Below are 26,006 nucleotides of genomic sequence, written 5' to 3' on the forward strand. Positions count from 1 at the left end.
CGAGTGAAAACTTGTACAGCCAGTTTGAAAATCAATATTGAAAGTTGTTTTCCATATTGTTTCTTAGAAAATTGAGACTCAATCTACCTCAAGACCCAGCTATACCACTCTTGGGAATATACCCAAAGGATGCTCAATCATAACACAGGACACTTGCTCAACTATGTTCATAGCCAGAACCTGGAAAAAAAAATCACAGATGTCCTTCAGCTGAAGAATGGATAAAGAAAATATGGTACATTTACACAATGGAGTCTTACTCAGCTGTTAAAAACAATGATATCATAAAATTCAAAGGCAAAAGGATGGAACCAGGAAGTCTGCATGGGACTGACTTAGGCCCTCTACATATATGTGACAATTGTGTAGCTTGATCTACTTGTGGGACTCTTGACAGTGGAAGCAGGGATTGTCTCTGACTCCTCTAATGGCTTTTGGAACCCTACTCCTCAAACTGGGTTGCCTTGCCCAGCCCTACTACAAGGCGAGGTGCTTAGTTTTACTACAACTTGATAAATCAGATTTTGTTGCTCTCCACAGGAAACCTGCTATTTTATGAACAAAAAAGGAATGTGCCCTGGGATAATGCTCTTGCACATTGCCAAGATTTGTCACTTGAATTGGTTTAATAAAACACTGATTAGCCAGTAGCCAGACAGGAAATATCAGGGAGGGGTAAGCAGACTATGAGAATTTTGGGAAGAGAAGAGCAGACTCTGGAGTCATGGTCAGTTGCAGAGTAATCAGGATGAGAAAACTGTACTGAGAAAAGGTAGCAAGCCATATGGCTAAACATAGATAAAAATTATGTACTAATTTAAGCGTAAGAGATAGTAATAAACCTGAGCTACCAGCCAAGCATTTATAATTAATACAACCCTCCTATGTGGTAATTTGGGAAGCAGCTGCAGAATGGGGCAGGACAAAAACTCACCTCCGATTACAAGGGTGGATGGGGTAGGGCAAAAGGCAGGTGGAGGGGAGGAACTGGGAGGAGATGAGGGAGGGGAAACTGCAGCTGGCCATACAAACAAATAAACAAACAGGTAAGTAAGCAAAGTCATTAAAAAAAGAGTTGCCACTTGCCATTATCATGTTATCTCTTCAAAGCAATAGAAACCCTAACTAAGACAAATGCTAATATCATGATTGATGGATTAACTGAGATTTTATTGGAGAACTCTCATAAAATAAATATTTAATCTGATTTGGAAGTTTAGTAAAAGTGCAGAGAAGAAATGACTTCTGAAAACATGAAAAACTCCAAAATTTGACCTATACTTCATGTCAGGCCAGATATTTTACTCCTCAGTGCCTTTCTTGTACCCCCAGCCCTCTTCCTATTTCTACATATGTATTTCCTATACTATTTTTCATATTTTTTCCTTAATCTATAACTTCAAAGTTATAAAATGAAGCAAAGATACGTGTATGCAAATACAAGAAAGTTTCTTGTATGCAGCAGAAGGATGGATTCTATTTTCATATCCAATCTGTTAGACTGTCTTTTTTATAGGTGAATCGAGTCCATTTATATTAAGAGATAGTAATGACCAGTGATTGCTAGTTCTGTTATTTTTGTTGTTGTTATTGGCATTGTGTGTGCTTTCCCCTTCTTTAAGATTTGCTGCTGTGAGATCACCTATTGCCTGTGTTTTTGTGGATGTAGTTGATTTCCTTGGGTTTGAATTTTCCTTCTAGTACTTTTAGTGGGGCTAGATTTGTGGATAGGTATCTGGTTTGGTCATGGCATATCTTGCTTTCTCCCTCTATGGTGATTGAAAGCTTTCCTGGGTATAGAAGTTTGGGCTGGCATCTGTAGTTTCTTAGTTTCTGCATAATGCCTGTCCAGGACCTTCTAGCTTTCATAATTTCCACTGAGAACCTGGATGTAATTCTGATAGGTCTCCCCCTATATACTTGGTCCTTTTCCTTTGCAGCTCTTAATATTATTTCTTTATTCTATATGTTTCGTGTTTTGATTATTATGTGAAAAGAAGACGTTTTATTTGGTCCAGTCTATTTGATGTTCTGGAAGCTTCTTGTACTTTCAAAGGCATGTCGTTCTTTAGATTGGGAAAATTTTCTTCTATGATTTTGTTGAATATATTTTCTGTGCTTTTCAGTTAGACTATTTCTTTTATCCCTATTATTCTTAGGTTTGCTCTTTTCACAGTGTCCCAGATTTCCTGGATATTTTATGTTAAGAATTTATTGTATTGTACTTAACATTATCATTGACCGATGAAACTATTTCCTCTATTGTATCATCATTGCCTGAGATTCTGTCTTCCATCTCTTGTATTCTTTTATTTATGCTTGTATTTGTGGTTCTTGATTATTTACTCAAATTTTCCATTTCCAGAAATCCCTCAGTTTGTGTTTTTATATTGCCTTTATTTCAGTTTTCAAGTCTTCTTTCACGTGTTTGATTGCTTTTCCTTGATTTTCTTTAAGGATTTTATTGATTTCTTCAATTTTTTTCTTTAACTTTTCTTCCACTTCTTTAAAGGAATTTTTCGTTTTCTTTTCAAGTGCCTCAATCATCGTCATAAAGTTATGTTTAAGGTCATTTTCCTCTGCTTCATGCGCATTGGGATGTTTGGGCTTGGTGCTGTAGAACCACTAGTTTCTGGTGGTGCCATATTGCTCTTTACGTTGTTGATTGTATTCTTACCTTGTCTACTCATATCTTCCTCCAATTGGTATAGGTGAAGCCTGTGCTTCAGGGGTATCTCTTCCTCCCATTGGTGTAGTTGGGGACTGTGGCTCCACTGACTGCTCCTTCAGATGCAGGCAGAGCAGATCCTCCGGTGATTACTCCTCTAGGCACAGGCAGGCCCAAAGATCAGATGGTCACTCCTCAAGGTATAGGCAGGACCAAAGCTTTCAGAGTCAGGTGGGGCAAACATAAACATGTACACAGAATGGCAGGGATGCTGGCTAGGACACAGGTGCTCTTTCCCAGAGGAATTTCTTTTTTTTAAAAAAAATTTTATTTAGTTCTACATTTTTCTCTGCTTCTCTCCCTGCCTCTCCCCGACTTCAACTCTCTCCCAAGGTCCCCATGCTCCAAATTTACTCAGGAGAACCTGTCTTTTTCTACTTACCATGTAGATTAGATCTATATATGTCTCTCTTAGTGTCCTCACTGTTGTCTAAGTTCTCTGGGATTGTGATTTGTGGGCTGTTTTTCCTTGCTTTATGTTTAAAAACCACTTATGGCTGAGTACATGTGATAATTGTCTTTTTGTGTCTGGGTTACCTCACTCACAATGATGTTTTCTAGCTCCATCCATTGACCTGCAAAATTCAAGATATCATTTTTTTTTCTGCTGTGTAGTTCTCCATTGTGTAAATGTACTACATTTTCCTTATCCATTCTTAGGTCGAGGGGCATTTAGGTTGTTTTCAGGTTCTGGCTATGACAAACAATGCTGCTTATGAACATAGTTGAGCACATGTCCTTGTGGCACAATTGAGCATCTTTTAGATATATACCCAAAAGTGGTATTACTGGGTCTTGAGGAAGGTTGTTTCCTAATTTTCTGAGAAATCACCACACTGACATCCAAAGGGGCTGTACCAGCTTGCATTCCCACCAGCAATGCAGGAGTGTTCACTTTTCATTTCAGATATATGCATGTGTTGTGTGTAGGACAAGTCTTAAGGTTGATGTATCTTCCGTAATTGCTCTTTTACCTTATTCTTTGGGGTAGAGTCTCCCAATCACAGTTTGACAACATGGCCAGTTTTGCTAGCCAGCTTGCTTCAGGGATCCTGTTGTCATATGCCTATGCCTTTGAAGGCATAGTTGAGCTGCCAGCCCAGCCAATATTTATGTGGGTACTGGAGACAGAAACTCTGATACTTCTGTTTTCTTATCAGCTGAGCCATCTCCTCAGCCCCTAATCTCTCCCTCTCCACTCTGTGTGGGTCCTTGCCATAGCACAAGTGTGAAAGTAAGGACAGCTTCCGGTGTTGTAGTCACCATAAGACAGCTTCCGGTGTTGTTGTCACCATAAGACAGGGTCTCACTTACTCACTGCTGTGTGAGAGCCATCATCTTCTGGGGATTTTCCTGTCTCCACTTCCTATCTCTCCACAGGAGTGCAGAGAGTATATTCACATGTATTACTGCACCTGGCTTTAATCCCTACTGCAACCTGAGTGGTTTCTCTATGTAGACTTGACTGTCCTCGAAGTCAGAGATCCACCTGCTTCTGTCTCCCGAGTGCTGAGATTTAAGGTGTGTGCTGTGACTGCTGCCACAGCATCCGACTTTTAATTTGGTTCTCAGCAGCCTAAATCAGACTGTCCAGCTTACAAAAAAAAATCAGTTTACTCATTAAGCCATCTCTTCAGTCCTATGTGTCCATAAGTTAAAGTGTCAAAAAGCTTAAATAGTTTATTAAAGATAATTTTTTTAAACTTATGTGCATATATCTATAGAAGCACGTCAGTTGTGTAGAGGCCTGAACAGATGTGTGGAACAAGTGTGTAGGACAAGTATGTAGAGGCCTGAATAGAGTCATGAACAGATTTCATATAATATCTTTCAAATCTCTATGAACTGTTTTTGCAGAAAAGGAAGTTGAACATTAAATCTACACAATTGCAAAGTTCCCTAAAGAATCAACAGATATTTAAACAGATAAAATTGGAAAACTCAGATGTTCCAATCATTTAACATACTAAAAACTACAGCAATAAAAAAGCATGGGAATGGCTTAAGGATAAGAATAGGATATACAGACCAATGGAATAGAACTGAGATTCTCAGATCCAAACAACCTATAGTAGCCAATTGTCAACAGAAGTGGCAAAGGCCTTCAACTGGCAATACTTTTTTCTCTTGAACATATATGTCAGCTTAATAATCAATGTAAGGGCTATCTATAAAATTATTACAAGTTGTAATTGAAAAGGGTTTCATGTCCAATCTAAATGACTCTTACAGCTAAAACATATAAAGACAGTCCAATTAAAAATGGTCAAAGGATTTGGAAAAAACACATTAGAAGTTAGTAAAATTATATGTGGGATGGGGAAAAGAATTTGTGTTGTCTGTCTTTTTCTATTTTAATAAAGTTAATGTTAATATATAGCTTCAAAGCACATGAGCGGCTAGGCCTCAACCCCCAGACTTGAGTCATAATAGCAGTTTCCAGCACCTTGACATGGGACAGTGGCCAGCCCTGTCCTATAGAAACAAAACAAAACAAAAAATAGAACAAAAAAGCACAATATCAGGTCACAAAATCCATCCCATCCTGAACAGCTTTTACCAGCCCAAAGAAATCCTCTATAAAGCCTGCCTCCTGCTCAGTTCTTTGCAGCTGCATCTTACTCAAGGCAGCCACCTTCTTGTGTCTCTCCTAAGAAATCTTTTCTGTAAGGTGTGACCTGTGGTATTTTGGCTCCTGACTGCCAGGATATCTTACCATCACAGTTGTAACACTTTATACTTCCTGAAAGTCTTAAACCCTGTTTCTAATGTGTTATGTCATCAGCTAGGATATTATGATGATCATCAGCTAACTAAACCTTTTAACTTTGCTTATGCTGAAAAAAAAGCACATAACACTTGAGGAATAAGAAAAGCCTCAAACACCTTTAATCATAGGAGCTCTTTAAAAATACAGGCTTAAACAGGTGAAATATCAAAAATAAATTAAATTCCAAGAATCTAATAAGATAAGACAAATTTTGCTTCTTTTTTTCCCTCTGGGGGTACCAGGGATTGAACCTAGAGTTCAAGGGTGCTAAGCACATACTCTAAGGTTCTGTCCTTTTATAGCCAAGGATTTGTTTTAAACCAAATTAATATATACTTTATCATTTACTCATTTAATTTTGAGAAAATACAACTTTTATCGAATAGAACAAGAGGAAAAATAATTAAATAGAGAAAAGGATCAGTTTTTCATGAACCTATAAGAACACTCAATAATTTTTAAACATAAGAAAGTTAAAAATCAGCCAAAAAAGTATACATGTGTATACACACACATGATATCTGATTTATTGATGATACAAAACTATAAATACTTCATGCAATACAATCAGTTTTTAGTTAAGTGTTTATACTAATATGAAAAAAAGGCAAAACTGGTTTTATAAAAGTCAGGTTTGATAACACTTAAAAATTATACCGCAGAAGAACAATAAGTGGGATGCAAACAATAGTTCATAATATGGATAGTACAAGCCGAGAGAGGAGAAGCTCAAACACCATCCTGCCAGGCAGAACCGCAAGACAACCTGAAATTGGACACTGATCCTTCAAGATCTCGAAAGCTTCCAGACAGATTAGTATGTCACAATCATTTCAAATTAGATACAGATAAAGCCATCATCAAGACTAGCTTCTAAGCTTTTTAAAAATTAAAAACATCTATAGGAATGAAAACTTTTAGGTCATTTTTTTAAAATTAAAAATACTTATAGAAACAAAAACTTTCAAAGCTCTACATATCCTTTCTTGAGGATCAGTATGAATTTCTTTTGTTTACATAGATAACTAAGGTCAGCTTTAAATGGGTTTTGCCAATGCATTATATACCTAACATACTGTAGGTCCCATGAATATGAGTAAAATCAGTAATAAGTATTAACACGATAATGATAAAAACATATAAATTTAAATCTTTTGTTAGACAAATACAATAATTTACAACTATAAAGATAACTTCGTAATGTGTCCCTGGCTCATGGTCTAGGTCACATATGCTAAAATTTACTTGCAACTTTAACTAGATATTTAAAGCATCTGTAAAGAATGCAAATACAAAACTTAAAAAAGGACCTTAAAAGGTTATTATTTTTTAGTATTTCAGCTATCTTACCATTATGAGATAATTGATTGTCAAACAAACATAATAAAACTAAGATTCATAACAAGCAATTACAAATGCATTTGGGAAAAATGTTACATTATTATATTATGTTAGTCTGTTAATTTTCAATGAGTGTCAACTTCTATAGACATGTCAAAGATAGCATCAAAAGAACAGAAAAAATCAATTAGTGTTTGGTTACATGAAGATGACAGCATTCATGACACATAAATGGACCTACAGTAATAGCACCGCAGAAGCTAATAATGCTTTAAGCAAAACTTGAAACCATGGATACCATGCAGTTTTACTGAACTCACCTGACAGAGGTGTAAAACCATTCTCTAGGATCAGAGACGCATGCACAAAAGTAAGAATATGATTGCAAGTAACAGACTTAACAAAATAAAAATATAACACTAAACTTCAAAATGACAAAAATGATCACATGATGGGACTACTGGGATAAAAATACTTTTATGTGTCTTACCTCTCTTTTGGCCAACAGCACATTAGGAACAATGTGTGGCAGGCAGCGTCCCAGCATTAACATAACACTCTTTTCACTGTCTGCAATCCTAGATACCTAGAAAACCAAACAGTTTAATGATGATTGTGGATGACTTCTGTGTGTAAAGGTGTGTACATGTCTATACTCTGGATGAAAAACAAGCTCCAGCATCATAACTCCCACTACTAATAACAACACTGCCCCAGACAGCGTCATTTCTGTGGGGTGGTCATGGAGCAAGAGATGCTAGTAAAAGGGGTAGAGTTACTCATTTAATGTTTATGATGCTGGGGCTAACACACACTGAGAAAATGCTTTTCTACTGAGCTACACCTCTAGCCGCTAAGAAGGACAACACAAAGAGTTATCTATGCTAGCAGCTAGGGATGTGCACAGCAGGTTAACTATGGCGGTCAACAATGAATTGAACATTATAAATTAGCTTAGAGAGAGGATTTCTCGTTTTGATTGTGTCCAACACACAAAAGTGGTATCTGAAGGACAAATGTCAGTCGTCCTGACTCAATGGATCCTTGTACCGTGATGTATCTAGTGTGTATAAACATGTCTAATTCTACTTGCTGAAAAAATATTTATTTAAAAGATAAAATAAAATGTCAATTAAAAAAAAAAAGTAGGGGTGAGACCCGGGAGGCATACTTCTCTCAGTTCTGGGAAGAAAGGATAGCCCAGAAATGGGACTTCCTCAATGACTACTGGTTTGTTTGCTTTTTCCTTAAAAAAATCCCTACAACCATGCCAGGGCAACAGCTGTATTGAACTGCTTCAAGAAAGGCCCGAGAAAGCTGACCTGATTTTATAATGAAGTTTGCTAGACTGAGAGTGAACCAATAACCAACTACCTTCCTTACTGTTGAAATTTTTATGTACTATTTCTTAAAGAATAGGTTTTCAACTGATATGCAATCTTAGCATAATTATCTTTGTATGAAACACTATAAAAAACAAACACCCCTAAAACAGTAGAGATGTTTTATGGAAGCTGTGATATAAACTCACCTCTGATCCTAAACGACTATCTGCAGACATTCGACAAAAAGAGAGTAGTGCTTGGTGGAAAGCAGGTGACAATTTTCTGCAAGAAAATGGTAGAAAAAAGAAGATAGGCCTCAGAAATTGTACTGCTATCTCAGAAGGAAGTAAGCTGCAAATCGTGTACAGAAAGCCACATCCCAACACTAATCCTACCACATAAATGTTGCCCAGATTTCTCCGCCATCAGACTTGATGGTAGAGAGAGCACATACAAGTGAAGAACACTGCCCATCACCTAGCCAGATGCCAAACAGATGAGTGGCCCTTATATGTTACTGCTCAAGCACTAAGTGGTACAGTGATCAGTAATTATAGAAAATATTTCCAAAATCTAAAGATAGCACAATCTCCACCCTCCATTTGTTTATGTCTTCATAAAGGCTGACAAAGGTTGAACAAGAAACAAAGTCAGAAAGGCATTACAGTTGTGCCAATATATAATAATTCAGTTTAACCCATATAAAAACTACTAGATAAAGGAAAGTTCGTTGAACATTCCTGATATAATTTAAGAGAAAAACATTGGAGGAACAACAGAAAATATCAGCTTACTTTTATATTTAATAAGAAAGGTCAAGCCTATCTCACTCTCTAAAACATTGTGTCCATGTAATAGTACTCATAAGGTTGACTACGAGCTGATTGTGTGCTCCATCTACAAAGACAAGACCAATAGCAAAAACTCACCAAAAGCATACTTAGTAGGCACCAAGTTGTATCCAAAAATGTCCATGATTGTAGAGTTAGAGAGATGTGCCAAGGCTTGTATCCTTTGCTCTTTTAGGCACTGCCTACATTCTCTTAATGAATGGAGTCACAATCTGTTCTGTTGTTTAAACTAGATACCACAAACCACTCTTTCTCTAATTCCCAGTGGATTCATTCCTTTCTCTTCACTTCAAATCCAATGAACCCTCCCTCCACCTTTTAGTAAATCTCTTCCTTGCGTTTTCATTCTCAATGTTCTTTACCCACCCAGCCTCTGATTTCTTTACCTAGTCAACTCTCACTTAGCTTTAGTCTTAGATTAGATGACATTTCTTCAGGGAAACCTTTCTGCTTGATAACTAGGCTGGGTGCTTTGATTATGTGTTCCCAAAGCAAGACCCATTCATTGTCTTATTTTTCATACTTTAGTTTAATTGCTTCACATACACACACACTCTCTCTCTTTCATACCATAACATTTGTGTATGAAAGGAGTACAGTGTCTCAGCCACCAGAATATTCTTAGTAGCACTGCCTGGCATACAGGTATTGAGTTAATATAACCGCATCTACCTTTGGAGTATAAAAGAACTATACAGATGCTCTTATCTGGGAGGACTTTATAAGTGTTCCTACTACTGAGCACTGCAACATACATTTCCATATTTTATATCATCCACATTAGAACAAACACACTTTAAGGATTGCACACCTTATTCCAATTCTGTGAGCTTCATATATACAAAGATAACAATTATATCTAATAAGCACAGAAGGTTGTGGTTCATAAATGGAAATTTTCTCACACAAACAAATCCAGTACTTCTCAGTAATAAAGAGGACCTGTAAGTCTAAAGCAAATTAGCCATGCTGTAAGAATTTTATCCTAGTGTTGGGGATACTGTGCTTGTTTCCAATAAGAAGAGTACTATAGCCGAAAGTACACTGTAAGATTAGATGAGTAAGTATACACCAAGCACAAACACATGAAATAAAAAAACAGTAAATACTTCCATCTTAAAAGTATGGTTTTTTTAAAGTTACAACTGAAAATATTGAAAATTTATACTTTGTTCTTACTACTAGATAGTCTGAGCACACAGGACAGTAATCATGGTTTACCTATTTTTTTACTTCCTAAATTTAAATACTGCAACCCAGTAAAAATTAAATGAATTAAGAGAATATTAATGACATCCTTTAGTAAAGATACAGAAACAAAACGATTTCATATTGCACAGGCAACTATGAAGCACTAACCTCTGAGTGTGATAACACAAGGAAGGTAAGAGTCATAGAGGGAAAGGCCAAGAGCGTAGAGCTACTTATTATTTATTATATTATTTACATATTATCTATTAGAGGTTACTTATGGCCGTAAGAACTTAGTGAAGACAGACTTTGTCAATTTATGTTCTTCTTATCGTTGACATAATTTAATAATTATTTGTCCCATCTTGTGACATGTATTCTGCGTATGAGCTAAGTCATTCCAAATGTATGAATTGGTAACTCTGCAAAAGGCATTCAAATATGAACTGGAGGTTTTCCAGCCCTACAAGCACAAAGAATCAAAGGCACATTTCAAAGTATGGTGTCACACTAACCTATTGGGCTGATCGAAGTGGACCACAGTTTTACTTGGTACAGAAGAAAGTGGCATTTCTTCTCTTTCCTTCTTGGGGAAAGAACCTGTGGACTTCTCTTTAGGAATAGAGGAATCAGGTCCACCTAGTGTTTCAAGATGACCATCCTTGTTTTTATCCTGGTCTGAATTATTTACAACTGGGCTCCGTCTACTGTCTTCAGAATCTCTGTGGGAAGGCTGAACAGAATCACCAACTGCTGGGGTGGTAAAGTGCTCAGTTTTGAGGATGTCCATCTCACTGAAGAAAGAAAATTCCCGGAGAGCAATTTCAGTTTTGAAAGCTTTGACAACAATATTCACTCCCAGAAAAGGGGTTAATATAAACAGAACGTATTAAAAGGCAATTACTTCCTGAGTGACCACACTCTTCCTTAATAGCCATTGGTGCTTCATAGTCCTAAACGTGTAGCTGCAAACTGTCAGGCAGGAGGAGAAACAACGGCCCTAAAGCCTGGTCTTGAGAACTCTCCCTTTGAAACACAGAGACCATCCCATCAAACCCAACTTAGTGTAAGAAGTAAATGAAATAATGAATGGTTCAGTATGAAACCACTAATGTGGAGTTAGTTTACTGAAACTGACAAGACACAGGTGAAGTTGAAATATCTAACTTCTTAAGTGTAAGACAAACTATAAGATACTATTGAAGCCTGCTTCACGCTACTATGTTTGCCAGACTTTTAGAAATAACAAACCTTTCAAGTACTAACCTTTCAAGCCTTCTGATTTGCTCCATCAGTGACCATTTTTCATTATTTAATAAACTAATTTTATCTTCTAATTTCTGTACTAGCAAGGAGTTCTAAAAATCAAAGCAGAAAAAAAAGCAGAAACTCAAGATCTCACAGTAAGATTTTTACATAAATAATTTTTGTGAACATGAGTATTTAATTGGTATCTCTCACCTCTATAGGCTGGGAAGTGTCAAGTGTTGGAGGGACGTTGCCTAAAATTGGTGTAAGAGCCTCTAATTCATCTTCATCTACTCCACTGGCCACATCCACAAGATCTTTCCCAGTCACCTGGTGATTTCCAAAATCTCGGTAAAGCTGTAACAAGTCTGGGGGTTTGGGAATGTTTAATCCTACATCATCCCATAATTCAAAATCCTAATAAAAAACAAAACAAAAACATTAAAAAAGATTGGAGAAGTTGGAGTGAGAGCTTACTGGGTAAGGGCACTTGCTGGCCAGTTTTGATGACTTGACTTCAATTCCTGGCACCCACATGGTAGAAGCAGAAGACCACCTCCAGAAAGTTGTTCCCTGACCTCACATACAGGCATGTGCACACATGCATGCATGAACTCACACACTGTGCAGATGTAATTAAAAAAACTCTTTAAGGTAATTATGTCTTGTATTTTGAATCAAATATTGCTACTCTGGAAAACCAAAGATAATATTGCATCATAATGTCTAAATGCATTGGGCAAGATGGTGCACACCTTTAATTCCAGCACCAGGGAGGCAGAGGCACATGGATCTCTGTGAGTCTGAGGCCAACCTGTACATTGAGTCCCCAGGTTGACTAGGGCTACATAGTGAGACCAGGTCTCAAAAATCAATTCAAATCAAATCAAAGAGTATATTCTAGGTACTCTTTCACTACACAATTATTATTCTAACAATCTTACGCTTTCTGTTTAGTTGTGTTAGATGATAAGATGTTGCACTTTGGATGAAGTACTGAGTGTGATTACGAGCACTGGAGCAAGAACGTCTAAGTACTTGGTTCACCAACAAAATTACAAGTTACAAGCAAACTGACTGACGGCAATGCTCTTCTGTCATCCCACAGACTCTAATGAATTAATAATGAGCTTAAACTGCTGATCTTACCACGGCCGCTTAAGTCTAACTTGAATTGCTTCTGGAAATTTAAAGAATCCAAATAGCTACCTGAAAATGTGTTGTGTTTTGAAAAATTCCCTTTAATTCAGAATAATTCAACTTCATAAAACCACAAAAAGGTTCAGCATCTTGAATATTCCATGGCAAAGATTTTTGGATGGGATGTATGATATTACATAGTAATAAATCACAGATACATATCCTTTCTTACCATCCTGTCTTGTCTTAAAATTAAATTGTTACCTTCTTATAATTTGTTTATGAGACTCTCTGAAAAACTTCAGCATAGTAATGTTAATACGCTAAACATGGCACTTTAATTCTTTGATGGCTTTCTTAAATAATGAAATAATTAAAATTCAAAACTAAATAAGAAGTTGATGTGAGCACTAATATTGGGGATTTGGAGAAAACAAGACTTAAATTCAACATCCTTAGTCTCTTCTTATTGTTGCCAAGTTAATTTAGGTTAAAAGGACCACCCATGAAATGGGTATAATATTCATTACCTCTTAGGACTTTTAAAAGAATTGACTAAATATTTTTAAAGGCCTCGCGGTGCTGGCTTACCAAAAATAAATCATTTTTAGCTTACATAAATTATGAAATGAATATTCCACACATCACTTTATTGCAATCTGCCTAACTCAGGTCTAGCCTATTGAGTCTTCAGCCATGGCCGTCCTAAAGGTGTGGCATCTCAATGCACTGTAAGTTCATCTTTGAGGGCAAAGGAGCTGAGTATCTTTCACAAGCTCTTTTCTATCTAGATACCTGTTTTTGGTGAAGCATGTATATAATTCTTTTGCCTGTGTTTTTAAAAAATTCTGCTATTCTTATTAAAGAGTTTATAGCGTTCTAACAGATCCTTTGTTGGGTTTTGAATATTTTCACCCAGTCTATGGTTTGCCTGTTTACTCAACAGTGGTTTAAATTTTTTTTTTTAATTTCTTTATATATCTTTGCCAAGGTAAGCCACATCTGTGTGTGCCCACAGAGGCCAGAGTAGGAGTTGGCTTTACAGGTGGATATGAACTCTGTAAGAACAAAAAGCTCTTAATTGCTGAGCTACCCCTTCAGTCCCAAGAATAGCTTTAAGAATAATTTGTTATTTTACTATTATTATTATTATTATAAATAATTATTATTATGTGTCCATAATGAGTGTGTCTGGGCATGCATGCCATGGCGCAAGTATGGAGGTCAAAGGAGTCGATTCTCTCCGTCCCTTTTTACATGAGTTCTGAGGATCAAACTTAGGTTGCCAGGCCTGTGTGGCAAAGTCTTTATCTGCTGATCAATCTCACCAGCAAAACATGCTTTTTAAAAAATAGAAAAATTGTTTTGTTGACAGTACATCTAAAAAGCACCATGATTTTGGTATCATACCTAAGAAACCTTATCTTTCAAAACTGTAATGGTTCACCCCTCTTACATTTACCGGTATAAGCCTTAAGTCTTATAGGTTCATATTAAACTCTATGATTCACTTTGAATTAAATTTCACATATGGTATGGAACGTGGTTTCATTCACACTTAGAAGGTGCATGGACACCATGATGTTATACTACCACTTGTAAAATGACTGCCGGTCTATATGGTAGTAACTGCACTTGTGAGAAATTAACTGCCCATGTGCATGTCTCCCTCCGTCTAGCTTCTACTGGAATCGGCTCCTTGGCCTACTTGTCTATATAACAACAGGATACCTTGTGATTATCTTGATTCAGGTCCTCTTTGTTCTTTATCAAAGTTGCTTAGGCTACACTAGTTCCTAGCCACTTCCATTTTAATTAATGTCAAATAAGTCAATGAAGAAACACAGACCTTCTATATCCTAAGCTCTTTATTTGTCAATTACTGAGGAAGTACTGTTGATATCTCTTGATACTTTCTGATTCTTAACTGAGTGGAGGACCAATTGTCTGCAATTAAAAGTACCAGTTGAGACTTACAGAGACCATCATACTGTTTGACCTGTCCTCTCTGCTTATCCTTCTTCCCCTTTCAACATTTCTCACATTTTAAATATTTACTATTCACTGTTAAGTTAATGAGAAAAAGACATGATTGACTTAAACTATAACCACAGTATTCATGTTTGGTAAATATTTAATGTCTTTTACATAGAATAAGTTCAGTAAAGCTACCTGTCATGTGGTGAATAAATATTTATAACCATAAGCCACATACTGCATCAAATACAATGACAGACTTCAAATATGAATGACATCACTAAAATTATACCACTTTATTAAGTCTTTGAAAGTATATTTTATGCCGATGAATTTCACCCTGGTGATATAACTGAGCAGTCGCTAACATTCTCAGAAAATGTCCTATTACATCATACACAATTAGTTGTATTACATTTAAGTCTTGCCAAACACGTGAGGATAACTGAGGAATAAACTGCTATGTCCTTTAGAGAACTTCTATTCCTGTAAAAATATCCACAGTAGATTTTATGAATCCAAAGAATAACCTTCATTTAAAAAGATGGCCTCTGGGGGAAGGGTGCCGCTTCAGAGGTCGAGTGTCTGCTGAGCACCATAAAGTAGATGAATGAACAAAGATAAAAACTACAGCCTTCTGTTTCCCTCATAATAAAACCTCTGCCATTTACTTCTGCAAAGTCGCATTCAGAGAACCAATCACACACACACATATACACATCATATATGGTCATTCAAAACATTTTCTAACTGTGCTATTGAATATATGAAATACAGTGCTACTCAAAAAATTTTATAGTCAAACTCAATTTCTAAGCTACATTGATTTATAGGACCAAGTAAACACACAGTTTTAAAAAGAATACTTTACAAATGCACACAGATATGAAGGGCCATACTGTTAATCGCAGGCTGTAAAACGCTACCTGGAAAGAAAGACAAGTCTTTATTTAGAAGACTTACAAAACAGAAAAGATCCGTGAGCCAATGAAATACTAAATGGAGTCGTACCTGAAATTACCCACTTCTAAAAATCAAGCAAAGAAACAAAGTAAATTAAAAGCAGACATTACTGAACAGTAACTTTACCTGATCATCATTTTCATCTGAAAAGGTTATTGACGTAAGCTTGTAGTTATTCTTCAACAAAAACTCATTGACTAGGAAGTTGAGAGCTCGCTTTTCAAGAGGTTTGATTGGCTCCTGGAAGCAAGAATAAAAGAGAGATGGGAAAATGTGAGCCTTGCTCCCTGACGCCTGGGCTACACGGAAGATAACTGGTGCTGTCATTCACCCACCTGAATTTCAGGACTTGATTTGTAATTTTTTCGTTCCTGCAAAGGAACTTCATGTTCTGGTGGGATAAAATAAGATAATGTTTTACTATTTTACACATAAAAACAGTCCAGCTACTTCTACATTGTAAAAGTGGGAAAAGGCTCAAAAAGTTTTATGTACACCACCTGCAGCCTTTGTTAGGTTGGCTCGGAGGGCCTGAATGGTCTCCTTGGCTTTCCGTAGTTCAAACTCCAGGACTGGACAGGGATTTGGATTAAACACACACAGGCATCCAACCAAGAAAAGGGAAACAAAAATAAAAAAATAAAAAGCAAAGATGGGTATGAAAAAAACACAATTTGTATTGAAAACAGAAAGCATGCAATCTTTATGAAACTTGTGAACGCATGCAGCAGAGTTGATTAGCAAGCAAACTGGTGATCGCTTTCTTTTAGCAGAGTTAGGGGTGTGTGTTCTAGCTGTCTGACAAGGAATAGCTATTGAAAATATAGTCTGTGGCCTACTTTTATTTAGGTAGTTAAAAATTTGATAATCTTGGTACTTGTTGTAGTCAATCTGGGTAAGAAAATGTAATGAAATGTTTTTGGTTAACATAATTTGGGGGGGAGGTTAGCTAAAAATTACATGAAAAATAAGCAAATATCCTTATAAAAACAAAACAAAACAACCCCCCCTCCGACTTTTAAGTTACTTTGAAATGTAATGTTCCGAATGCTGTGACTGTAGAAACACTAATGGTTAAACCTTTTGTTAAGTTGAAGGGTATAGTTTCAGTGTGCAACAAGTGCTGTGTGTGTATACATTTTCCTATAAGGAAACATGTTTTCTAGAAACAAGCAGATAGGTTAAAGACACACATAAAAAAAAGACCTGAAAGGTTGGGTGGTGGTGGTGTATGCTTTAGCACTCAGGAGACAGAGGCAAGTGGATCTCTATGAGTTCGAGGCCAGCATGGCTTACAAAGAGAGGTCCCAGGACAGCGAGGACTGCACAGAGAAACCCTGTCTACAAAAAGTGAAAAAAGACCTAAAGGTTTATATTTAGTTCAAATTTAACATTAAGGAATAGAAATGAGTTAATTCTAAAGAAAATGATTAGATATATGCCAAACATATCTAAAATAGTTGTATATAATTATCTAAGGGTACTAAATAAAATTGGGAAGAATTTAAAAGGATTTTATAAGTCTTCAAATAGTTTATTTTTTGTTAAGAGGGATTAATAAAATTCAAAGATTTCTCCTACTATCATATAGTCTGATTATGGGATAACACCGATGCTGGGAACGCCTCTTATTAAACTTTGAACATTATTTGTCTTAAGCAAAATTGAATTGCATGTATCTTAACTGTGAAATTTTCTTAAATTTATAGATATTGTGTTTATAAAATAGCAAGCTTAAATTTGAGGGAAAAGGTTACTTCTGTTAATTAAAACTCTGGAAAAAGTAATTGACTTTTGTCACAAATGGTAACTACTGTCTTGAAGAAAAACTAGACAAGTTAATTTGCATCTTAAGAAATGCAGCTTTGCCCTAATTTACTGGTAGACAAAAAGATGAAATGGCATTGGATATAAGAAAGCTATAAAAATACATGGAAAAAATAGGATTCACTCAGTTTGCATGTGTTCAGTAAGAACTCAAGATGTAGTTGAATCACAGCTATGACGGCCATTGATTTTGATGCACAGAGTTGAACGGCAGTAGCAACGGAAGCACTAGGAGGGCACTGGGTCACTAGGTGCCGTAGGTAGTCAGCAAAGCCGATCTGCAACCACGCTGTGCAGCAAAGCGAAGACTTTCCCCCTAAACCACACTTTTGAGAAACTCCTTAGGAGTTATGCTAAATTCAGATTATTTATATTGCAGAATAGACTTATGTAGAAATTTGCTCATTTAAAATGTTTTCAAAATTCTATGAAATTTTGAAAAAAGCACCTAACTAGACTATGTATAAGGAAAAAGTATACGTATTACGCTTTCAATAGCACTTAAAATTGTTCAAAATATACTACAGAACAATTGCAGATCAGAAATGCCCTACACCAGAATGACAGAAAGTCGGGGAAGGAGAGGAAAAAAAGGCGGGGGGGGGGGACTGGTAAAAACACAAAATGGGAAATACTCAAATTAAACTGGTGACCAGGAACAAAACAAAAAATGATTAGGCACAGAAAGCCAGAAAAACCCATGTCAGACGGCAAGAATTGATTTTACAAACATCTAAATACATATTGCCAAATGTCATTAGAGACAGCAATGCTTTGAAAAGACAGCCTTCGAAAATGAATCACTCTGCTGCATGTTTCTGAGTATACAACATAGACTCTACAAGACAGAGCTGTATGCTCGAAGCTGTAGCACATCTCTATAAAAGTAGAATATAACCAAGCAATACAGATTTAGGAGAATTTTACAAGATTTTCTTCTTAAAATTGATTCTCTGGCAATTTCATACATGTATACAAAATATTTAAATATTACCCTCATTATTCTTTTATTCTACCTTCTACTGCTAAGATTCTTAAAGCCACACAATATTTATACACATATGAATCTGTCTCCTCAAACAGCAGATTGAAGAGCAAACTGAATTACCCTGTAGAAGACATGCTCAGGAACAAGCTATAAGCAGTTCTTAAAATCAGAATGCTTCCTGAAAGTGTATGAGGGTATGTGTGTTTATATAAGAACCAATAACCAATCTGCTCATTCTACATGCCCAATCCAAATTAAGGTTATCTTAGTGAGATTAAATGTAGTAACTACAAACATGCGTGTATATTAACACTATATTACAATTTTACTGAGACATTTAAGTCAGTATAAACAATTTTAAATTACCATAGGTCCCAATGCAGTATTGTTTTTCAAACTACTTCATGTTGACATGAGACTGGAAATATATTTTTTGCTCAAACCAATAGGTCAGAATCAGGACTTTGCCTCTCTTTTCTTTGAAGATGTGTATTTGTCTTCTTTCAGGTGAGTTTTCTGAATTTCTTGTCCCCCTTATTATAATGTTACCAGAAATAACATTTCTCAGCTCTTCACACTTTAGTGTTCTATGAGTGGTTTAGGAGAGTAAGAATATAAATTAGAATAAAAATTTGTTCATTTTTTGTTTTGTTTTTCAGACAGGTTTCTCTGTGTAGCCCTGGCTGTCCTGGAACTTGCTTTGTAGACCAGGTTGGCCTCGAACTCATAATATCCTCCTGGCTCTGCCTCCCATGTGCTAAAATCCTGTATAAACTCTGATGTAAAAGTAATAAAAATCTAGTAACATTATCACTCTACTGGGTTTATGGAATTTCCTGCCTATTCTGGGCTTAAAAAGCAAATTGTACCATTAAACATGACGTAGTGATTAAGTACATCAGAACAAAATTTAGAGTCTATAGTCCATAGGCACTTCTGTTTCTGTATTTCTCCAAGAGGCTGGAAAAGCAGCCCTTTCTCCCAGTCCTTTAAAAGAAGGAAAAAGCCCTTCCTATTATTATTCTTTCTGTTCAGGTTCCTCTATCACTTGTCTCAGAGTTGGCTTCTCTCATTATCACCCTTGGGCCCTTTCTCATTTTACCTATTCTTGTTTACCCATTCTTGTGACATTCTTTATGATCACTCTCTTGAAACCCTTTCACCAGACACAATCTTACTTTCTTATTTCTTAGATATGCCCACCTGGATATCTCCTAAGTTTTGCATCTGATCCTAACTAAACTGCGTCATTCTTTCTTCTCACACCTGGTGTGCCCTGAGTCATCTCCCCCCATTAATGATACCTCCAAGTCAACTAAGGAGAGTTTGGAGACTACTCATCACTTACATGTGGTCTTCATCCTCCCGTCAAGTAATGTCCAAATCATACTGATTTAAATCCTTTAGTAACTAGCAATCATCTCAACCATCTCTATAACAGCCCAAATGTCAGACTTCTGTGACATTATGCATTATTATATATGCTAATATTACGATGCTCAAGTATCAAAGACAGAAACAATCTGCAGAAAATCTCATCCTTCTAAATTTACCTATCCATGTTCCACAAAAATTTAATGACCACTGCCTTTATATTAACTGAGCCACCCAGCACAATAGTTTTTACCTGTTTCAAATCCTACCTGAATTCTACAGTAACAAATTGCAGATAAATCTATTTTCAGAATGCTTTATCTATCCTTGTTGGAATACCAATCCAATTTTAAATGATACCAAATTATAAGGTTCATATAAGGTTCAGTATAAGAAAATAAATTCCAAAAGTTCTGCTAATAGGAAAGAACACACACAACTTGCAAAAACAAACAAACAAACAAACAAACCCCATGGGAGAAGATACACAAAATAAGAGAAATTAGATTTAAAAAAAATTCCTAGCCAGGCATGGTGACACATGCTTTGGGGGGCAGAGTCAGGTGAATCTCTGTGAGTTTGAGGCCAGCCTAGTTTATAGAGTGAGTTCCAGGACAGCCAGGGCTACCTACTGAGAGTCTCCATATCTCAAGGAAAGAAAAAGAAAAGAAAAAAAATTCCAGGCTAGATATGGCAGTACATGCTTGTAATCCCAGCATTCAGGAGGTTGAGGCAGGAAGATCTTAAAGTTGAAGCCAACCTATTCACACAGATTTATCTCAGCAAAACAGAGAGGCTACTGAGCCAGTGGAATACAGGCATTGTCTCGGCCATTACCCAAGAAACAAGACCATGGTGCTACTAAGTGTTTGTTACTCGGGACAGGGGCTGGGACCTCCACAGGCAAGATCTGAGTCACCTTAGAAGAGAACAGCATAAATACTTGGAATACAGAGTTAAGAGTCAACTACTATGTGCTGAGTTGACCAGCAGTAACTCTTCTTTCCAGCATCCAGGAGGGTCTTTTCCTTCACATCAGAGAGCAGCTCTGCGTCCCTTTAGATTTCATCAGTGTGTGAATACAGACGTTACACTCTAGCAGGCTGTGCTACAAGTGCAAAATCAGAAACTCTGATGGTAAAAGATGGATCTTGTGAAGCAAGCTCTTATAGTTGTGTACATGAGGGCAGAGCACAAATGCCCATGTTCTTTCTTGGGTGTGAGCCATCCTGTTCTCTGATAGAGTACCTCACTGGCCTGGAACGCTCCAAGTAGGCTGGGTGGGCTGGCCAGAGAGTCCCAGGAACAGATCCTCAGCACAGTGATTACAGGTGCATGACACTATATATAACTTTTCCTCCCTCCCTTCTGGTGTGTGTGTGTGTGTGTGTGTGTGTGTGTGATGAGTACTGGGGTTAAAACTCAGCTCCTCATGGTTGCAAGGCAAGAACATTACAGGTTGACCATAGTTCTAAAGCAATCAAAACCTTAGTTGTTGATTCCAAAACAATCTTACAACAAAACAGGGTAGAAACTACTTCACACTTCTATGTTCAAAATGCATAATAAGGTAAACAACAGCAATTTGAATATCACAAATCCATCATATCTTTAAGAAAACTTCAGCCATTTATTAATGAAATAAGAATTAAGATCATTTGCTTTGACATCTGCTAGAACTTACATTAATTTTATGTGAAAATGTATACTTCATTGAAAAATTGTCAACAATAAAAAGTTTCAAATATTTACCTGTTTGAAAAAAAAGTGACCATGTAAGAATAATTTTATTTGGGAAAGATTCAATTTTGGTATCTATAAAAAATACACTTTTTTCAGAGGTACAGTTTATTCTAAAAGACAATGTGGACTTTGGAAATTAAACTCTTTTGTGTTCCTGTTAGTGGCAAATCTCTGAAGTATCATTTTACTACTTTATACAATAAAGATTTCATTACTTATTTTGCAGGACTGTTAACAATATTAGGTAAATATTTTCTATAAACACCTAAGCCTGGGGATAGGGTTCAGTGGGAAAGTACGTGAATGAGGTCCTAGATCCAATCACTGGAGGGTGGGAGGCGTGGGGGGACAGGTAGACATGTCTTCTGATTCACTTTTAAATTACTACAAATGATTAGCAAAGAATTGCAATCTTTAGAAAATGTGATTATATTCTTAAAAGTCTCACATGTACATACACATCTGGTCCCATACATACTGAAAGCTGTTTTCTAGAATAACATGTCCTTCCTCTAAGGAAGATGAAGACCTTGTTCATCACCCACCAGCACAGTATAGTAACAAGAAAATGACTGGCTCCCTAAAGTTACAGGTAAGATATACTGTTTGGATTAAAAATGTAACATCAAAACATCCACATTCAAAACATTATTTTTCAAAAAAATTTTTTTTTGTTTTGCCTGTTGAAATGTTTATGCACCATGGTATAATTGGTGGTGCCTGTAGAGGCCAGAAGAGGGCGCTGGAGCCACGGGAACTGGAGCTACAGATCAGTGTGAGCCCTAAAGTAGAAGGTGGGAAGTGAACCTGGATTCTCTGAAAGTACAGCCAGTGCTCTAAACTGCGGAGCCAACTCTTCAGTCCCACATTCTACCGTTTGTTGTGCAAAGGTGTAGAGGATGAGGTACACTGCTCTATCTGGAACTTTCTCTGGCTCTTCTGATACAATGGCAGATGGAATGGCTCAGAGCCTGTTTCTTAACAATGCTTTCTGTGACTTAAATAATGATTAACTCTTCAGTCTAATGGAATCTACCTTCAAACAGAAATTAAAGAACACAATTATATGGGCAACTTGTTGGTAAGAGGTTTTTTTTTTTTTTTTGTTTTGTTTTGTTTTTCCGTTGGGATTTCTCTGTAGCTTTGGGGAAGAGTTATTTTTTAACACGTAACTATACACATTAAAAAAAACAACCCTGTATTTGATCCCCAGTACAACAACACAGTAGTGGTGGCATACAGCTGTAATCCCAGCACTTGGGAGGTGGAAGTAGGGAGGGTCAGAAGTTTAAGATCATACCCAGGTACATAATGAGTTCCAGACTATCCTAGGATACATGAGAACCAACCTATCTCAAAAACAGTAACAACAAAGCTACCATATATTTACTATACAATATAAAATATTTCATATTTATCAGAGAAAAATGTATAGCTCAATAAAAATATTTAATATTTACTATATAATATTTAACATGCAATTATACAACAATGCTACTTTACAAATGATACAATAGGATAAACCAATCCTGAGTTTATTCAATTAACTTTCCATTTGATTTGCTATTTTTAGATGTTACAGATGTGACTTGTAGTTTTTTTTACCTTATTCTTTTCTTTGGTTGGAATCTCACTATGCAACCTATGCTAGACTCACACCTGGGGCAAGTCTCCTGCCTCAGCTTGCCAAGTGCTAGATTTTGATGTTTTGAAGACTGTTGCTAAATTTTATGCTCACAACAAAACAGTTATAAAATATAGGTCACAGTAAATTTTTACAGTGACATTTTCATTAAATTGATATTACTATTATTTATAATTTTGAGCCCTCTTAGCTTTAGTTGAATTAAAATTGATTATCCACCCACCAACTTACATAATACCATGAGTTTTAAATATCAAATCTCTAGTCTTGAGCAAAGAATGGAAACCATATATTGGAATGGAATTTTTAATTAGGTCAAAGGTAATCCTTCACATTAACAGGGAGCATATGGGTCAGTTAATTGTGGGTTCTGTTGCTAGGCTATCTGGATTTGAATCCTTGTTTCACTACTCAAGTCTGGTACATTTTCTCCCAGAGCCTTAGTTTCTTGTGGGTAGGTGGTGATGCTTCAATGAAACAGTAAACACTTGGTGTTTACAGTGGAGCAAGCGAGTATACTACAAGAATTGTTTATTTTTATTATAGTGACTACAGTAGGTCAGCACTGTGTAGGCTTTAACAAACCTGTCTCAGTATGTGCAAGAAAAATCCTTTACTAATAGGTGTAGATCGAGACTCACTCTGCCCTCACTGCTGTTTGTCCCGTATGGCCCTCCAGTTTCAGGAATGCCTATATCCCACTGGAGCTTAGTTCTTCCTTTTTATGTCTTACTCTTGGCCAAAGTCTTAAGGAAGCAGTTCTATAACACTAAATGACTTCAATCCCAGGAAGTCGTTATCGTGAAGAACCAGATACTTGCACCCAAGGAGTCACAGCTTCCACACTGGCAAATTCCAGGGTAGATTCTGTGGAAATTCTCACTGGCATCAAAAGATACTGACAGAATACAGTATATGAGGACAAGTTGGTCCTCAGAAACTCTACGGATCCAGTGGTGATTGATATCTTGATATCTATCTGGAAGGACAGGAGAGGAAGAGGGTGGGGATAGGAAGGGAGGAGACTGGTCTGAATAACTAAGCAAATAGACAAGATGTTATCATATTACAGTGGTATGGTCCTGAAAGACCCATTTGTACCAGGCCTCACAGGAAAATCAGGAATTTCTGGGAACAACTTTGAGAGCTATGGAACATTCGCAGAACTCAAGGCAAAGTTCAAATTAACAATCAGAACAGAGCTATTTCAACCAGCTTTGAAAAATGCACAGTTATACTGATAGATATATGTGAATGTTGGTCTTAGCTTGGAGTATCAAGGGAATAAGGTTGAACTATGCAACCGATAATATAAGCCTGCTTTATAAGAGCTGTTAACTAGTTTGCTATAAGGAAAATCCAGCAAATTGTAGGTTTATATATTGTAAAACTTCTGACACCACTGGAACAGCAAACTGGCATACTTCCAACTTAAATAAGAAATCAGTACTTAACTTTGTATAATAAGTACTTATATTAACATACCATGCGGTTGGAGAAAGATAGTTCCTCAAGCCATTTTATTATTTCTGAAAAAAAAAAAAATCAAAGAATCCAAACCTATCTTTCCAGTCTTACTCACCTGCCACTCTTTCATCTGTTTCTCTGTTACCATCATCGGAGTATCTTGCAAAGTCTAAAGAATCAAGAGTACTAATGCTCCCAGCTCGATCTATAAAAGAGAAAAGTAACATAACAGTTTTTTACTTAGTTGTAAAATAAGGGATTATAATTCAAGTATTGTCATTTAATTGTTGTAAGAGCTGCGGGTTGCATTCCGCCACCCAGCTCCATCCAAAATAACAACACACAAATTGTATTCTTTTAAACACTGCTTGGCCCATTATATCTAGCCTCTTCTAGGCTAACTCTCGCACCTGGACTAGCCGATTTCTAATAATGTGTGTAGCACCCCAAGGTGCACTTACCAGGAAGATTCTAGCCTACGTCCATCCTGGGTCGGAGTTCATTGCGTCTGCCTCACAGAGCAGAGCTATCGAGTCTGCCCAGGAGAGGGGAGCATGGCCTATGAGCTCACTTCCTCTTCCTCCCAGCATTCTGTTCTGTTTACTCCTCCCACCTATGTTTTAACCTATGAGGGCAAGCAGTTTCTTTATTACTTAACCAATGACCTTCCTCCATCATTTAATAAAACTGTAAATTCTAGAAATTCTACTAATCAACCAACCAAACAAAAAGATTAAAAATGCTCAAAAATAATCTAACCACTTTAGATAATCATGTTACCCAAATGGCCCACTTATGAACAAAGTATACACAAAACATATTACAGGTAATATAACCAGAATCAGCCAAGCACCCAAACATTCCAAACAGACAGGAAGCACCTCTGCAAAGACAGTTATTTGAACTGCACCTGGAAGACTTTGTAGATGGATAACTGCTGACTGAAAACAGAAGAAACAGGCCAAAGCCAGTCTCCACAATCTATCCAATACACTGCTTATCAGACAGTCCAAAATGACTTGACACACAAGAACAGCAAGATGTCATCCAGCACCAAGAGAAAATACGAGCAAAAGGGATCAATCCCTTTTGCCATATGCGGCAATCAGAGCACAAAGATTGACTAAAATTATGTTTAGTGAATCAAAGCGTGGTGGTTTGAGCTAGTCTCAGGCATTTGAATACTTGTCCCCAATTGCTGGTGTTTAGGGGGCTTAGGAGGTGTTACCTTGTGAAGCTAGTGTTCCACTGGACATAGGCTTTGGGTTTCAGAGGCCATGTACCATTTGCAGGGAGCTTCTCTCTGCTTCCTGTTTGCTGTGTAAGATGTGAGCACTCCGCTACTGTGCTGCCATGCCTGCTTGCCTGCTGCCTCACTTTCCATCCCCAGTGGAGATGGACACTATTTGTCTGGAACCTTGAGCCTAG

At 36.8% G+C, this 26,006-nt stretch overlaps 1 protein-coding gene across 6 annotated transcripts in view; it reads right to left on the bottom strand.

Moving 5' to 3' along the window:
* Relch (RAB11 binding and LisH domain, coiled-coil and HEAT repeat containing) overlaps positions 1 to 26,006 on the bottom strand; it is an 85,102-nt gene that overhangs the window by 47,658 nt on the left and 11,438 nt on the right. For 5 of the 6 annotated variants that reach the window (XR_012912028.1, XM_075987644.1, XM_075987643.1 and 2 more), the window contains exons 2-10: positions 24,694 to 24,783; positions 16,035 to 16,106; positions 15,870 to 15,925; positions 15,661 to 15,774; positions 11,668 to 11,871; positions 11,473 to 11,564; positions 10,722 to 11,000; positions 8,371 to 8,446; positions 7,330 to 7,425 (exon numbers count right to left, since the gene is read on the bottom strand). Coding sequence is in view for 5 of the 6 variants with exons in the window: in XM_075987644.1 (XP_075843759.1) it covers positions 7,330 to 7,425; positions 8,371 to 8,446; positions 10,722 to 11,000; positions 11,473 to 11,564; positions 11,668 to 11,871; positions 15,661 to 15,774; positions 15,870 to 15,925; positions 16,035 to 16,106; positions 24,694 to 24,783 (1,079 nt within the window). In the remaining variant the exon portion in view is untranslated. The remainder of the gene's footprint in view (positions 1 to 7,329; positions 7,426 to 8,370; positions 8,447 to 10,721; positions 11,001 to 11,472; positions 11,565 to 11,667; positions 11,872 to 15,660; positions 15,775 to 15,869; positions 15,926 to 16,034; positions 16,107 to 24,693; positions 24,784 to 26,006) is intronic. The other variant, XM_075987645.1, reaches the window with a different exon arrangement.

Source organism: Microtus pennsylvanicus, chromosome 10 (assembly GCF_037038515.1).
Source record: "Microtus pennsylvanicus isolate mMicPen1 chromosome 10, mMicPen1.hap1, whole genome shotgun sequence".
NCBI lineage: Eukaryota > Metazoa > Chordata > Mammalia > Rodentia > Cricetidae > Microtus > Microtus pennsylvanicus.